The 15770-nt window shown below is 40.5% G+C and overlaps 3 protein-coding genes across 3 annotated transcripts; all 3 read left to right on the top strand.

Annotated features, from left to right (window-relative positions):
• Positions 1-824: 824 nt before the first annotated feature.
• Positions 825-1818, top strand: LOC6501999 (cuticle protein 16.5). Its single transcript, XM_001966809.4, has 2 exons — positions 825-934; positions 1088-1818. Exons 1-2 carry the CDS (start codon positions 932-934, stop codon positions 1688-1690), a joined length of 606 nt encoding a protein of 201 aa, XP_001966845.1. The 5' UTR covers positions 825-931; the 3' UTR covers positions 1691-1818.
• Positions 1819-3799: 1981 nt separating this feature from the next.
• On the top strand, positions 3800-4774 carry LOC6502000 (calcium-binding protein P). Its single transcript, XM_001966810.1, has one exon. It carries the CDS (start codon positions 3800-3802, stop codon positions 4772-4774), a length of 975 nt encoding a protein of 324 aa, XP_001966846.1.
• A 7700-nt stretch (positions 4775-12474) lies between these two features.
• LOC6502001 (skin secretory protein xP2) lies at positions 12475-14935 on the top strand. The gene is made up of 2 exons (XM_032452276.2): positions 12475-12722; positions 12837-14935. Exons 1-2 carry the CDS (start codon positions 12624-12626, stop codon positions 14571-14573), a joined length of 1836 nt encoding a protein of 611 aa, XP_032308167.1. The 5' UTR covers positions 12475-12623; the 3' UTR covers positions 14574-14935.
• The last annotated feature ends 835 nt before the right edge of the window (positions 14936-15770 follow it).

Genomic DNA, 15770 nt, shown 5'->3' with positions numbered 1-15770 from the left:
ATTTTGGAGATTTTTTTGCCAAAAAAAAAAAAGGAGAAATATAATATTAAACATGCATAGCGATTTCGATCGCGAAAATGCAATAAAATAATTTGCACAAGCTTAATTAGGCGGGAATTAAGAGTTTGCCTTTTGATTAGGAAGATGTGTGGTTTTGGCCTTTTATGATGCTTTTTGATAGTTTTAAAACTTAAATGGCGGTTTAATAAAAAATATATAAAAAAAATAAACTGTATAAGTAAGCTAAATAGCTTTGTAGGGTATTCTGGAGTATTATTAACCTTTAAAATAGTTCAATTTTTTATTATTAAACATTTTATAAATTGTTGAAATGGAAAACTAGATACTAGTTACTACTACAGCCTCTTTTTTACTTAAAAAAATCCAAATAAATTGAACTAGTTAGCTTCTTCTTATTATTTTTACAGATAAAATATATGTTTTCATATTTTAAATATTTTTGAAGCTTAACAAAAAGTTAGTCAAGACTTTAAGTAATTTTTGGATTAAAATGTAGGGAAATATTATCAACAATTTAATAAAAAATCGTTTTCAAATACGTTATTTAACTTTTTAAATGTGAAATATTTTTTGAAGATTTCTAAGAGGCTCCCAAGACACCTCTAGTCTCTTCTATGGAAAATTTAGCTCTTCAAACATTTTGTCACCACAAGCCACAAGGTGTTGTTGAATTTATTGCGACCACACCGGCCGCTTCTTCTGCTTTATTTATTTATTAATGATTTTTTTCGTATGTTTTTTTTACATTTTTCAGCTGCTGCAGTTTGAAACCGCTTTTTGAGCTAAAGCCGGGGGCTTTTCTTAAAGCCGGCCGGCGGGGCTATAAATTGAAAGCCCGCTCTAGGGACCGGCATCAGTCGCAGCCTCAAGCTCATCCAGCCCAGTCGCTCCAGCCCAAACAATAACCAAAATGGTCAGTGAAGGATCAGGCCTAGCTTTGGAGAATAATTTGAGAACTCCCATCAGAGTTTTAAAAGCCTATTCTTTTTTTTACAATTTTTTTGAGAAAGATTTTGAGTGATTTTGCAAACAGTGTTCTAATGTGAAGTGTTGTCCTTAATTGCAGAAATTCCTGATTGTGTTCGCCCTGTTCGCCTGCGCGGCCGCCGACGTCAGCCACCTGAGCAAGTACCTGCCCCCCAGCAACGAGTACCTGCCCCCCGTCCAGAACACCTACTCCGCCCCCGCCATCCAGCAGACCTACTCGGCACCCGCCGTCAGCTACTCGGCCCCGGCTGTCCAGCAGACCTACTCGGCTCCCTCGGTGAGCTACTCCGCCCCGGCTGCTCCTTCGGTGAGCTACTCGGCCCCCTCGGTCAGCTACTCCGCTCCCAGCAACGAGTACCTGCCCCCCGTCCAGCAGACCTACTCCGCCCCCGTCGTCCAGAAGACCTACTCCGCTCCCTCGGTTAGCTACTCCGCCCCGGCTGTCCAGCAGAGCTACGCCGCTCCTTCCGTCAGCTACTCTGCTCCCTCCGTGAGCTACTCTGCCCCATCCGTCAGCTACTCGGCTCCGGCTGTCCAGCAGACCTACTCCGCTCCCTCGGTGAGCTACTCCGCCCCGGCTGTCCAGCAGAGCTACTCCGCTCCCTCCGTCAGCTACTCGGCCCCCGCCGTCGATGTGGGCACCCAGTACGCCTCCAACGGCGGCTACGTCTACAGGAAGTAAGAGGCCTGCTCCCAAAAACTGATCCAGTGTACATACATACTGCCACAAAATCACTTTTTTTTTAAAAAAACATCTTTTGTAAAATGTTGTGAACAAAATTCAATAAAACCATAATTTAACAACGAAAATAAATGGAGTTTAAAAAGGGAGGGATTCAAAAAGGATGGCATCTATAAGATATAGTCCTTATGATCCCAGAAAACAAACAATAGTTTATGAAAACTAAAAGATATAATCAATTCCCTCACTCTCACTTGTTGTCTTGGTTTTAAGTATAAACATAAGACCTAAAGGATAATATCTCTAAAGCTTATAGACTAGTCTCTTCAGTAGCTTAGAAGAACAAAAGGAGATCCCTTAAATCTGATGAAAAAACACAAGAAATATTATATATTAAGAAATTGTTACTTTCCCTCGGATTTTAGGTCTATAAGGTCTTGAAAAGAAGCACTTTTTTAAGATACTAACCAAAACTAGACTCTTTAATTTATTGGAACTTCCTGATAATATCTATAAAATAATACCAAGTCAGGAGTCTAAAATTGAAAGTAAACATTGAAGATGCAAACAAAAGTAATCACTCGAAGGTTGATTCGAAGGACTATAAGTATTTGAAGGTTGTAAGCAAATTGAAAAATAAAATACTAAAGACCATAAAGGGTCTACTCAAATGTCTATCAAGCAATCTATCTTTATTTATTGCTTCTGAAACTAATCGTATCGCCCATAGGCCCTTACGCACGTCATAAAACCTAAAGAGACTACCAAAGCCCACAAAATATGTAAATAGTTTCCTGATAATGTCCGTCTTAATGGCTTAATGGAAAAAACAATCAAATTAAAAACAAAACCATTTGAAAGCGAAACTGGTTGTGGGCTGGGAGCATGTAGGCTTGTCTGACGCATTACTAGTCCAAAAGTGTGCAAAGAATCTGCATATAACTCATGAATTCCTGTTCCAAACTATGAATATATTTTCGAAAGCCAGGATTTATATTCTTTTGTTCTCGGAAACTAAACACAAAAGTTCTAGAGCTGCAAAGACAATGAAACTGTCGCCCATTAGTTTCACAACTATAATCTTAGACAGACAATCAAATAAATGTCCAATAAAGAACCTGATCTGGACAGTTTCTTGTTTTCAAAATAGTTTCATTTCATTAAAATAAACACAAGCTTCAACTAAACACTAACCTGTGACTAATTTTAAACGGCATAAAGCTTTCCACAAGCTTGGAAGCTCTTTAGAGTTTAGTGGTTGATTTTAAAACCTTTTTGTGCAACTTTTGTTTGCATAAAAGCTTATGTTTTGCTTTGGCTTTGCTCCTTTTTGAAGCTTTTGCTTCATAAGTGATTAGCCAACACTGCCAAGTAATATCAGTCTTTTGCTTAAAAGTTTAATGGATTTTAATCAGTTTCTAACTGGGGTTTCATTAGCTGCTCTATTGTTTTAGGCTTATTATTTCATTTAATTCGAACTAAAAGTATTTTCGGATTGTTTTTTTATTAAGCTTTTGTTTTGAAATGAATTTACCAACACTTTTCTGCAAAAATGCAAGCTTGCAAGTTTAAAATAAGATTTGTAACACGTTTCTTGAACATTATCTCACTTTTATATGATTTTTGTATTAAGCTTTTGTGTTTAAATAAATTTACCAACACTTTTCTGCAAAAATGCAAGCCTGCAAGTTCCGAGAGGAGGTTTGTAAAATGTATACTGTTCCCAAAAGCATATAATATACTTCATGCCTATTATCTTTACCGAAAGCTCAATTTAAATATTTCTTTGGCCATTTCTCCCAATTTCTTTTATCGCAGCTTTATGCAAAACTGGTGGGCATTCGATTTATGCAAAACTGAGCCCCCAATTAATTTTTATAGTTCAAAGTTTTGGAACTATGGCTTGGTTGCTCATTCGATCCATGTCTATTTATGGAACCTTTGTGCTGCCGATCGCGACGACGATGATGATGATGATGCAAAGCAATTTCCGTTTCTTCGCCAAATGGGAAAGTGAAATGAAATGCGAAATGATCCGGCCGTGCTTTATGTAATACGGGTGTCTTATAAGCGCCGGACCAGAGGCCCCTGGCCGCATACTCTTCCCAGATGCAGTTGTGGATCGTTCTAGTCTTGATCGCCTTTCCCCTGGCCACCCACGGCGACGTGCGGCACCTGGCTCAGGGCGAGGGCGAGAACGGGGGCGGAGGCGTGGAGCCGCCAAAGGAGCAGCAGGATCCGTCCTCAGGATTTTATCCCTCGACAGGACTTCCGTTGCCGCCGGGCTATGCCATTCCCACGGGCGTTAATCTCCCGCCATCTCCGGCCCAGCCACCCAACTTTCCGCTGCCCATTTATCCGCCATTCTTCGGCTTTGGCGGCGGGGAGCCGGGTCCAGGATTGGTCCCAGGTCCCGGAGCTGTTCCTTCTGCCTATCCCAATGGTGTGGCCGGTGGTTTCCCCACAAATGCCGCGATTCAGCAGCCAGGAATTGGTCCATTCGGAGCACCAGAGGGAGCTGGTTTTCCTGGTCAGGGAGGAGGTTTTCCCGGACCAGTAGGAGCTTATCCTGGTCAAGGAGCAGGCTTTCCACCCCAAGGAGCCGGTTTTCCTCCCCAAGGAGCAGGCTTTCCGACTCAAGGAGCTGGCTTTCCTCCCCAAGGAGTACCCTTCCCAGGTCAGGGAGCTTTTCCTGGACAGGGAGTGCCTTTCCCAGGACAGGGAGCGGCGTTTCCTCAAGGAGTACCATTTCCCGGACAAGGAGCGCCCTTCCCCGGACAAGGATCAGCCTTCCCACCACCAGAATTCCTTTACAATCAAGGTCTGCCCATGACCAATGCCCCCGGAAGCTTCCAACCACCCGGTTTCAATGTCCCCGCTGGATTTGGAGGACCCATCGGTCCAGGACAGCAATTCCCGCCCGGCTTCGGCGGTTCAGCTCCGCCCGGCTACTCCGACGAGCCGCAAAAGGACGAGGAAGCCCCCAAGCCGGTAGAGATCAGTGTGGCGGCCGACGATCCAAAATCCGGAGCAGACACCCTTTATGCCACCAACGGTGGCTATGTCTACCAAAAAGCCAAATGATGCGGTGCGTCGACGACATGTTCACTATAAATTATCAATCATTTCTTTTCTTTTCGTATTTTTCCGTTTGTGTTTTAATTTGTATTTATTCGCTAGTTTTGGCTTAGTCTCTTGGGCGTCTTGGTTTGTGGTTTTGGGCCATAAAGTCGCAGACGGACAGACAAAGCGCTTGTCTCTATGCTAATCAAAGCGTCATCGTAAATGATGACAGTCTATCGCCCGGACTGATACACATATACGGCCGGATTTGTATCACTGTGGACGGAAGTCCACGAGGTGACGACCTGCATGCCTAGGCGTGCGCGAGGAAACTCTATATATAGCCGAAGAATTAAAAATTTTCTGTAGGCAACCGATCTAAATGAATGATATACCAATCGAAAGGTATTGTTTCAATTAGATAATTTTTGTCAAAACATATTCCAAAAGTTATTTGGTTTGGGAGAAATTAGGGTGAAAGTAAAAAAAAATTTTATCACTAAAATGAGGCTGGTGGACACATTTTAGCCCGCAGATAGAATATTTTTATATATTCGCATTCTAGAGCTAAATACGCGTCGATTGGTACCTCAATCGACCCGATCCGACATTTCTTTCAGAAGTTATTCGAAAAATTCGATTTTTTCTTCTTCTTCAAAATGAAGCCAGTTGTCTGTTTGTCGGTTTGTCTGTTTGCACTATTTTTTACTTAACAATTCTGAAAAAAATTGGAAAATGTTTATTACTATCATATGAGCAACTATTGTTCTACAACTTTTTGAAATACCTTAAGCTTACGTCAAAAAATTAAAAAAACTTTGTTAATGAAAAAATTCATAACTTTATAATTAAGAAAGATATTAAAAAGAGCTTTACACCGTTGAAAGGGGTTTTTAAATATCTATTTCACTTTCTTTGGGACCAAACGTCTATATAGTACACAAAAAAAAATACACTGAAAATAAACTTTTTTTTTAAGAAAAAAAATTATTTTTCAAAATTTAGTCGACTGACCCTTTTTTTTTTTTGCACGTGTAGATAGCTTTTGAGATGACGCAACTTTTGACATATCGCTCATATCTGGCAAAATCCGTTAACTCAAGATATAGTCCTGTAAGTGCAGCTACCCATTTTGTGCAGCCTCCTGTGAAGCTTGCATTTACTTATACATGTGTGTGTATTTGATTGGCAACTTTGCTTTTTGGAGTCTGCATATATTTGGTCTATACCCTAAAAAATATGGAGTATATCTTTTCAGATTTTAGATAATTTATTTAAAAATAAAATCCAAATAAAAAAGGGCTTAAAAAAGTAAAACGTAAACATTGACTCAAGTTGGACTCGAACCCAGGCCCTCCGTGTTAGGAACCACGACGCTCTCCACTCAGCTATCCTCGAACTTTGTTGCTTAATGGCAACTTTTGATGTAATTCTACTTTGTGTTTCAGTGTCTCATGTCTTAATGAGAAGACTCAGAAGATTGGTACTTCAACCGACCCGGTCCGACATTCCTTTCAGAAGTTATTCAAGAAATTCGATTTTTACAGTTTTTTTTAAATTAAGCCAGTGGGTTTGTTTGTCTATATTTTTATACCCTTGCAGAGGGTATTATAATTTTGGTCAAAAGTGTGCAACGCAGTGAAGGAGACATCTCCGACCCTATAAAGTATATATATTCTTGATCAGGATCACCTCCTGAGTCGATATGAGCATGTCCGTCTGTCCGTCTGTCCGTCTGTCCGTTTCTACGCAAACTAGTCTCTCAGTTTTAAAGCTATCGAGTTGAAACTTTGCACACACCCTTCTTTCCTTTGCAGGTAGTATATAAGTCGGAACGGCCGGGATCGGTCGACTATATCCTATAGCTGCCATATAACTGATTGATCGGAAATGCCATAACTTTGGTGTTTTTTAAGTTAGAAAGATGGGACTTGGTACAGATTCTATTTTGGACAAAATAATCTGATTTGCCAAATTTCATAAGGATCGGCCGACTATATACGATCTTCTATATATCTAATAATATAAGATGCGTGGCGCCACCTAGCGGACTGCGACTGAACTGCAAGGGTATATCAACTTCGGCTCCGCCCGAAGTTAGCTTTCCTTTCTTGTTTTCTTTGCAATACTGAATAAAATTGGAGATTTTTGTTAATGTCATATGACTCATATGATATGAGCAATTATTGTTCTACAACTTTTTGAAAAAGCTGTAAAAATCTAATTTCTTGAATAACTTCTGAAAGAAATGTCGGACGGGTCGGTTGAGGTACCAATCTTGAGGTCCCAAAGAAAAACAAGAAAAGAAAGCTAACTTCGGGCGAAGCCGAAGTTGATATATCCTTGCAGTTGTGCCATTTCCGATCGTTCAGTTATATGGCGGCTATTGGATATAGTTGGCCGATCCCTATGAAATTTGGCCAATAAGATTATTTTGCCCAAAATGGAATCTGTACCAAGTCCCATCTTTCTAACTTAAAAAACACCAAAGTTATGCCAATTCCGATCGTTCTATGATAGCTATAGGATATAGTCGGCCCATCCTTATGAAAGTTTGTATATAAGATATTTTCAAATATTTCAAAAATAAAATCCAAATAAAAAAGGGCTTAAAAAGTAAAACGTAAACATTGACTCAACTAGGATTAGAACTCAGGCCCTCCCGTATTAGAAACTCTCCACTCGGCTAATCTCGAACTTTTTTGCTTGATGGGAAATTTTGATGTAATTCTGCTTTATGTTTCAGTGTCTCATGTCTTAATGAGAAGAATGCAAAATTTTATGAGTAGAACGCTTTATATGCATATGCCCCTACTGAGCATATAATGCATATAAATAAATGCAGCCACCACCGTTTTGGGCCAAATCATGGATTAAAAGCTAAAAAAAAACCAGGCAAACCAACTCCGCCAATACTTTTCTAATATTTATTATTTTATATCGCACACCCAAAATAAATTGTTACATTCAACAATTGGTTTAACTAGAAAAACTGGAAAAACGTAATTTCCATTTTTTTTTAATTTTTTATCTTTGCGCATTTTTTTTTAGATATAATACATGTTTATTATATGATTGATCGGATATGCCATACATTTTTTTTTTGTTATAAGTTAGAAGGAAGGAACTTAGTACAGATTGCATTTTGGGCAATCTTATCCGATTTGCAAAATTTTATTAGGATAATTGGCTTAACTTTGTTGATTTTGAAGCTAGAATGATGGGACTTTTTATGGTTTCCGTTTTGGGCAATCTAATCCTATGTTCATAAGAATCGGCCAACTATATCCTATACCTGCCATATAACTGAACGATCGGAAATGGCACAACCTTTCTATTTTTAAAGATGCTTGGGGTGTTTCCAATATTTTTATTAGAAATTTTGTTGATGGTGAAATTCTCATAAGGATCGGACAACTATATAGGATCCGATATATATAATAATAATATAAGCTTCTGCTTAACTGCAAGGGTATTTCAACTTCGGCTCCGCTTGAAGTTAGCTTTCCTTTTTTGTTTTTTTTTTATAATTTATTATATAGTGGAACTCTCATAAGGATAGGCCTCTCATCTGTTAATTTGTTAAAAAAAATTGGTTTCCCACAACTACGAAAAAATGTTGGATCTTAAATACATTTTTGGGCAAATTTTTAATTAAAATTTTTAAACTAACCAAATTCCAAAACCTTTGTAAATTAAAAATACGTATAACTTCAGAGCCACTGAAGCTATCGAAAAATTCTTTACGTCTTTGGAAAGGTTTTTAAATTTTCCACCTTCTTGAATTTCAAAATCTATAGAGTTAAAAAAAAAAGAGTTTTGATGTTTATCCTTACAATTAAAGTATTGCTAACTGTGTGAATCGCCTGTCCAGAGGTTACTTCCATATATATATATTCTATATATTATGCGTTCTGTTTTAAATAATTGAAGATCAATATATACAAAAAAACCACTGATATCATATAAAAAAACCTCTTGACGAGGTAAAGTACCGGTGACGAACCTGCATGCGAAACCCAAAATATCTGATATCAATTTTAGTGACGATAATATGCTATATAGGTGTAAAAAATTGCATATAAAAAATATTCTTGTTCGGCACGTGCAAGAAAAACAAAAAACAAATCAGTCACGTGCCGAACAAGAATATTTTTTATATGCAATTTTTTACACCTATATAGCATATTATCGTCACTAAAATTGATATCAGATATTTTGGGTTTCGCATGCAGGTTCGTCACCGGTACTTTACCTCGTCAAGAGGTTTTTTTATATGATAAATGTATGCTTTATTTATGCATATATCATTCACGTTGGATTTTGGCCAGTCTCTCTGGCCAGGCTTCATAAATTATCGAGTTGTCTGCAAAAAGTCAGATCAGGGCGATAAATATCTTGCCGAAACACGCCGATCGACTTTTTCGGCCCAACACTCGGCTTGTAATTCCAGAAAAGCATAAATAATAGATCGATTAAGGGGCGGAGGTGTAGACTTGAAGGGTTATTCAACTTAAAAGTCAAATCGATTTGGATTTATCAGAAAGTTAAGTTCAAACTGAAGAGTGGTCTTTCTACAGCTTAATACACAGAAGTTATACCTATACGAAAGTTATATCTTTGTAGTTCGTGAGTTTTGTATCGAAACTATCGAAATAAAGTCATGTCATTAAGCTTGACAAATTATAAATATTTAAAGGCTTTCCCAATAACATTTTCTATAGTTTATCCTCATATAAACAATGTAGAAACCCTGATTGTATTTAATTTAGCAGTTCTATCCTTTTAAATTATGAATTTTATACCGTGAGTCTGTTTTTCTAATCGGAATTATCGAAATAAAGTCATATTCCTTCAATCCAACAATTCTAAAACAATTTAAAGCTTCTTCAATGTATGACTTTCTTTATAAAGTATATTTAATTAAAAAATATAAATGTCTTCAATTTAAAAGCTTTTAATTTAGAATTTCTGTCTCTGCGAATAATTTATTTTGTATCGAAAGCTTATTTCAGTTATCAAAATTATCGAAATAATGACAAATTACAAAAATATATGAAATAGCTAACTGAAAAGCATCCCTTGTGCAACTATTTATAAAATATCTCAAATAAAAAATACCTATCTATGTAAATAAACCAACACAAAAGAAACTACCATGTCTAGTCTAACTATTTTTTTATGCAAAATAAAAAAAGTTGATGACGTCAAAAGAGTTTCTTCATAAAAAGAACTTTTATGGTAAAATACACCATTATTTTTTCTTCTTTTTAGGGATAACCTTTGGGGTATTTTTCCATAGATTATATCCAGATCTATTCAAAAATCGTGTATGGGCATTTCATTTCCAAACACACAATCGAAATTGTAGCAGACAAACTCTATAGATGATATGACTCTATAGAGTCCCAGTCCCAACTTGTCCGAATTGATTTCTATTCATCTTTTAGTTTTTATGTCTCCACTGAATTATTTATTATTTGCTTTCGGTAAACAGATTTAAAAGCTTTTATGACATATTTTTTATGGGTTTCCAAGCATCTGCAAAAGGGAAGATCTTTGTGAGATCTTGTTAACTTTTTGATTGTTTTTCAGGTTTTTCTTTTGGCGAGATGCATAATCTGGGGAGTTACATAAATTCCCAGAGGGTCACCCACTCACTTCCAGATGCGATTCTTCACTTTCTGCAAGTCTCGGGGGGCTTTTTTGGGGGCTTAAGCCTTTCACAGATCGTTTTTCAGCTTTTAACCTTTTGCTACTCTTTTGGCTTTATGCAAATCACTTAGGACTATCAGTTTTCACGACACTCGAAAAAATACTTTACCTTAAATCAAGATATTGTTGGACATTCTGCTTTAAAATATGATTTTTTCGAAATTAAAGCAAAATTTTAAATTTCTAGCTGGTTTTGCAAGAATCGACATCACTACTTTATCGATTTTTGTATTCGATTAAAGCGGTTATCGACTAGTATTCGACATAAGCAGTAATCGAATAGTTTTCGATATAAGCATTAATCGAATATTATTCGATATCAGCAGTAATCGACTAGTAGTACTCGATTTGAGCGGAAATAGACTGACAGCACTAAATCGATTTTTAAAACCGTCATCGACTAAAAATCGATAGTTATCAACATATTCGATAACCACAAAAAACCCCCAAAATTAAAACACATTTTCTCGCAGTGCCCAGGCACATCTAATTGAATTTATGGCTTTGTTGCAACTTTACATTTCGCGGCCAGCAGCTTGAATATTCATGCGGAGGTGCCAGAAGACGAAAGGTGGCCAAAATGGCCAAGTGACCAACAGACAGATGTCCGGATGGATTGGGGCTGTTCGCAGAATAATTAGTCATAATTAAGCCAACACTGTGCCCGCCGGTTGTCGGAGGCCCTCAACTTGACATTTTCTTTTGTGCGAACCTTGTTTTCAATTTGTCACTATTTTCTCGTTTATTTTTTGGGACATTGTTTAGAGGCGCGTGGTGGAGCTATGGCCTCTGCAAAATCCGCATTATCCGAGACGAGTCTGTATTATCTTGTATCGGTTATAAGCCTATAATGGTGCTTATCATAATCTCCGACACACGCCTACAAAATGCATGCATAAGTTTGGAAATCAATAACCATATTGAGACGAACCGAGTCCATGTAGAGCCGAACAATCGGTGGCCCTTGATTGACCATAAAATATGGCCCATTGAAAGTGTCCGAAGGTTGGACACATGTCTGCCACCGCCTTGGCCATTGGGAAATCTAATGCCCGATAACCATCTTTTGGCCATAAGTTTCATCTTAAACGGCAGTCGGTCACAAGAGTGGGGGAAAGTTGGCCATAATCTGTTGGCTTTTAAACTTGTGAGAACTTGTAGTAATATTTTACTAAAGTTGTGGCTCAAATGGGAGCACAAGTCATTGCACTTTCGGCCAAGGTGTCAATTGGCCAAATGGACACCAACCATCATGCAACCAACTTTGATAAATATTTACACACTTTTCGCACACCCAATGCAATATGTTTCAAGACTGCTTTTGGGTTGTCCAGTGACACTTGGAGAAAAGATACTACACTACTGATAATAGCTCCACTATATAGCAATTATTTCAAAAATATTCATGCACAAACATACGAGAAATAGACACTATAAGTTTTGAAACTCTACTTTAAATTTACTTTGCATTTAAACCCTCTAATTTTAATTAATTTCTATGATAGTTAAGATTGAAATTTAGAAAACTCAAGTCGACAGTTTTTTGAAGAAAGAAATAAGAGAATTAGAACGAGTACTTTACTTTAAAAAAAGCAATTATTCATTTATTAGTTTAGAGAAGCAATATAACATTTTAAATAAATGAATTTAAAGCTCAGAGATCTACTTACTTTCCTCGAATATTATTGTCGTGTAATGTTACGACTTTCTCTCATTAAAACAATGTCTAAAGCGCAGAACCAGAAGCGTAGTTTTTATTTCAGAATATTATTTAACCCAAGCGCCATAAATAAGTGCATAAATACCCACAAATGAGCCGATGAGCTGCTGATTAAAATAAAATAAGAAAATTTAAAATTCATATTAAAATTTGATGTGTTGGAAGACACAGCAGATGTTGCGGGAAATTTGGGTTTTGTTTGTTTTGTCTCTTTTTTTTTGTTTGTTGAAGTCGTGCTGGCCATTTGATAATCCGCACCGAAATGAGATGTGTTTTGCATGATTTCATTGTTGGCCCTCTGCATTAGCATTCCCCCTGCTGGCCCTGCTCCCACCGATCCCCGCCAGCTGAGATCTCCGGCCAGATGCCATCTACCATCTGCCATCCACCATCCACCAATCCGCACCAATTTCGGGCGAGAGCCGCCAACTATAAATGCAGACTGGGGCTCCGAGTTCATCATCAGTTAATCGGTTACGTTCGCTAGGTGCACCTCATCCACTCCCAGACTCGCTTGTGACCTCAGTGAAGATGGTAAGTGACCCCAGACGGTCACTTTCTGGCCCTCCTTTTTTTTTCAAGTGTCAATTTGTGATTAAGAACTTGTGATGGACATTTTTTTTTCCTTCAACCGTTTCCTCCGACCAGAAACCCTTCGCCTTTGTTGTTCTGGCTGCCCTCTGCCTGACCTTTGCCCAAGGTCGTCCGGCCCATCACTACCTTCCGCCCCTGCCGGTCAAGGAGGCGGTGTCGGTGGCGCCCACCTTCCAGCAGGTGGTCCAGCCCCAGATCCAGAGCCAGGTGCAGCAGGTGGTGCAGCAGGTCCACCACCAGATCCATCCCCAGGTGGAGTCCATTCAGGCCTCCATTCCCCTGGCCAGCTTCACCATCCAGTCGGGCGGACAGTACCAAAGTGCTCCAGCTCCGATCTCGATCCCAGCTCCAGCTCCGATCTCGGTCCCAGCTCCGGCTCCTGCTCCTGTTGTGATTAATGCTCCAGCTCCAGTTGTGATCCCAGCTCCTGCTCCCGCTCCCGTCGAGATTCCCCAGCCAGCTCCCCAGGTGATCTATGAGGCTCCCAAGCCCATTGTGGCCACCCAGACGGCTGTGCAGAACGCCTACCTGCCTCCTGCTCCCGTCCAGCAGTTTGTTCCAGCGCCCGAGCCCGTCGTAGAGACCATTGTCCAGCAGCCAGCTCCTCAGGAGACCATCGCCTACTCGGCACCAGCTCCAGCTCCAGTTGTAGTGTCCGCACCAGCTCCAGTGCCAGTTCCGGTGCCCGTGCCCGTTGTCCATGAGCAGCACCAGGTGGTGCAGCAGACCTACTCTGCTCCTGTCCAGCAGACCTACTCCGCTCCAGCTCCTGTCCAGCAGACCTACTCCGCTCCTGCTCCTGTCCAGCAGACCTACTCCGCTCCAGCTCCTGTCCAGCAGACCTACTCCGCGCCAGCACCAGTGGTTCAACAGTATTCCGCACCAGCTCCAGCTCCAGCTCCAGTAGTCCAGCAAACATACTCTGCTCCTGCCCCTGCTCCAGTCCAGATCCAGGAGCCAGTCTACACGGCCCCTGCTCCCGCTCCTGTGCAGGTCCAGGAATCAGTTTACACTGCCCCAGCTCCAGTGGCTCAGCAGACATACTCATACCCCGCCCCTGTGGTCCAACAGGCTCCAGTCATTCAGCAAGCTCCAGTGGTCCAGGAGGTGACCCAGCAGGCTCCCATTCAGGAGGTCGTTCAGCAGGCTCCAGTCATCCAACAAGCTCCAGTGATCCAACAGGCCGCTCCAGCTCCAGTGGTTCAACCGTATTCCGCACCAGCTCCTGCTCCAGTCGTCCAACAAACTTACGCAGCTCCTGAGCCTGTTCAGCAGGTCATCCCACAGCAGCAGTACAGTGGTTACTCCTACCAGGCTCCTCAGCCTGCTCCAGTGGTGATTCCCGCTCCTGCTCCAGCTCCAGTTGTGATCCCCGCTCCTGCTCCAGCTCCAGTGGTTACCCCAGCTCCTGCTCCAGCTCCAGTTGTGATTCCCGCTCCTGCTCCAGTTGTGATCCCAGCTCCTGCTCCAGCTCCAGTGGTTATCCCAGCTCCTGCTCCAGCTCCAGTGGTGATCCCCGCTCCTGCTCCAGCTCCAGTGGTTATCCCAGCTCCTGCTCCAGCTCCAGTTGTAATCCCAGCTCCTGCTCCAGCTCCAGTGGTGATCCCTGCTCCTGCTCCAATCCAACTGCAGCAGTCATTTGTGCCCGCCCCACCGGCTCCCATCGAAATCCAAGCCCAGCCCGCACCCCAGCCCATCGTACAGTACACTCCTTCCGTTTCTATTCCCGCTCCCGCTCCCGTGGAGGTCGGCACCACCTACGCCGCCAACGGAGGATACCTGTACAAATAAGAGATGCCCGTGAACGGACCCCGGGCGGAGGTCCGAACTCGCATCGAGTTGGGGCGCCGAAGGCCAACCAGGCCGATGGGTTCATCCGAACTTAATGTTACGTAGCCAATTTCTAGCACCAATTTTTTTGTTACTCTTTTTGTTAAACACATTTTTGTTAACAATAAAGTGTTTTTTGTTATATAAGAGAGGAAACTTATTGGGGAGGAAGACCAACAGGGGAGACAAGCTCTCGAGGATCTATCCTCGGACATACAGAAGTTGTGGCATTCTCAGTTACTTAGTTGAAGGATACAGAAAATGAAACAAGAATAGATGTGTGGGCAGACGGACAAGATTAATACTTTCTACTTCCGAATCGATAAAAGAGATTAGTATGCAGGAGTATAACTAGAGGAATATACAAAAGGACTAGAGGAATATGCAAAAACTATTCAATTCACAGATGGATTTCGTTGAAACGGAAGTGTTCCCACTGCGGGCTAGGAATCGAAAGGAAAGTTAACTTCGGGAGAAGCCGAAGTTGATAATACTTTGCAGTAGAGAGGCATTAGCTATGGGATATAGCTTCTTATATACTGCACAGAAACAAAAGATGGATGTGTGCAAAGTTTTAAGTAGATAGCTTTGGAACTAGGAGAATAGTTCGCGTAGAAACAGACAGACGGGCAGAAGGACGGACAAACCGAAATGCTTGTATCAACTTAGCTTAGCTGGTGGACTATGTTCTGTCCCGTACGGACTACAAATACAAGCAGCTGATCGCAGAAGCTCTAATAGTGAAGGATCTTCAGCGAAGTGTCAATGAAAATGTTAATCGAAAGGCCAACAAAGCACACTACCTCCAAATCAAGAATATTAACTAACTTAGAACATGCTTTCCTATTTAAGGTACAATATTTGACTTGAGATCTAGATCTAGGTCCTGTAGGATCGAAAGAATAAAAAACACAAAGCAATAGAAGGCAGGGATATGTGGGTTTAGGAGACATAAGTACTACAAAGCTTGGAAAAGCCTAAGTGGGCTCCATAAATATACTCTACATTCTTATAGGTAAGAAAAAGTTATAGTTATATGCAAGAATATAAATAAAAAGAATATGTGGGTTCTAGCCACCACCAAAACATTACAAATATGTGATTCCTAGTTTGGAATGTCTATGTTCCCCTGGGACACTCATAAAATACCCAAATACT

The sequence above is a fragment of the Drosophila ananassae genome, chromosome XR (genome assembly GCF_017639315.1).
Source record: "Drosophila ananassae strain 14024-0371.13 chromosome XR, ASM1763931v2, whole genome shotgun sequence".
Taxonomy (NCBI): Eukaryota; Metazoa; Arthropoda; class Insecta; order Diptera; family Drosophilidae; genus Drosophila; species Drosophila ananassae.
Note: the sequence above shows the minus strand (reverse complement) of the source record. Positions and strands in the feature narration are given on the sequence as shown.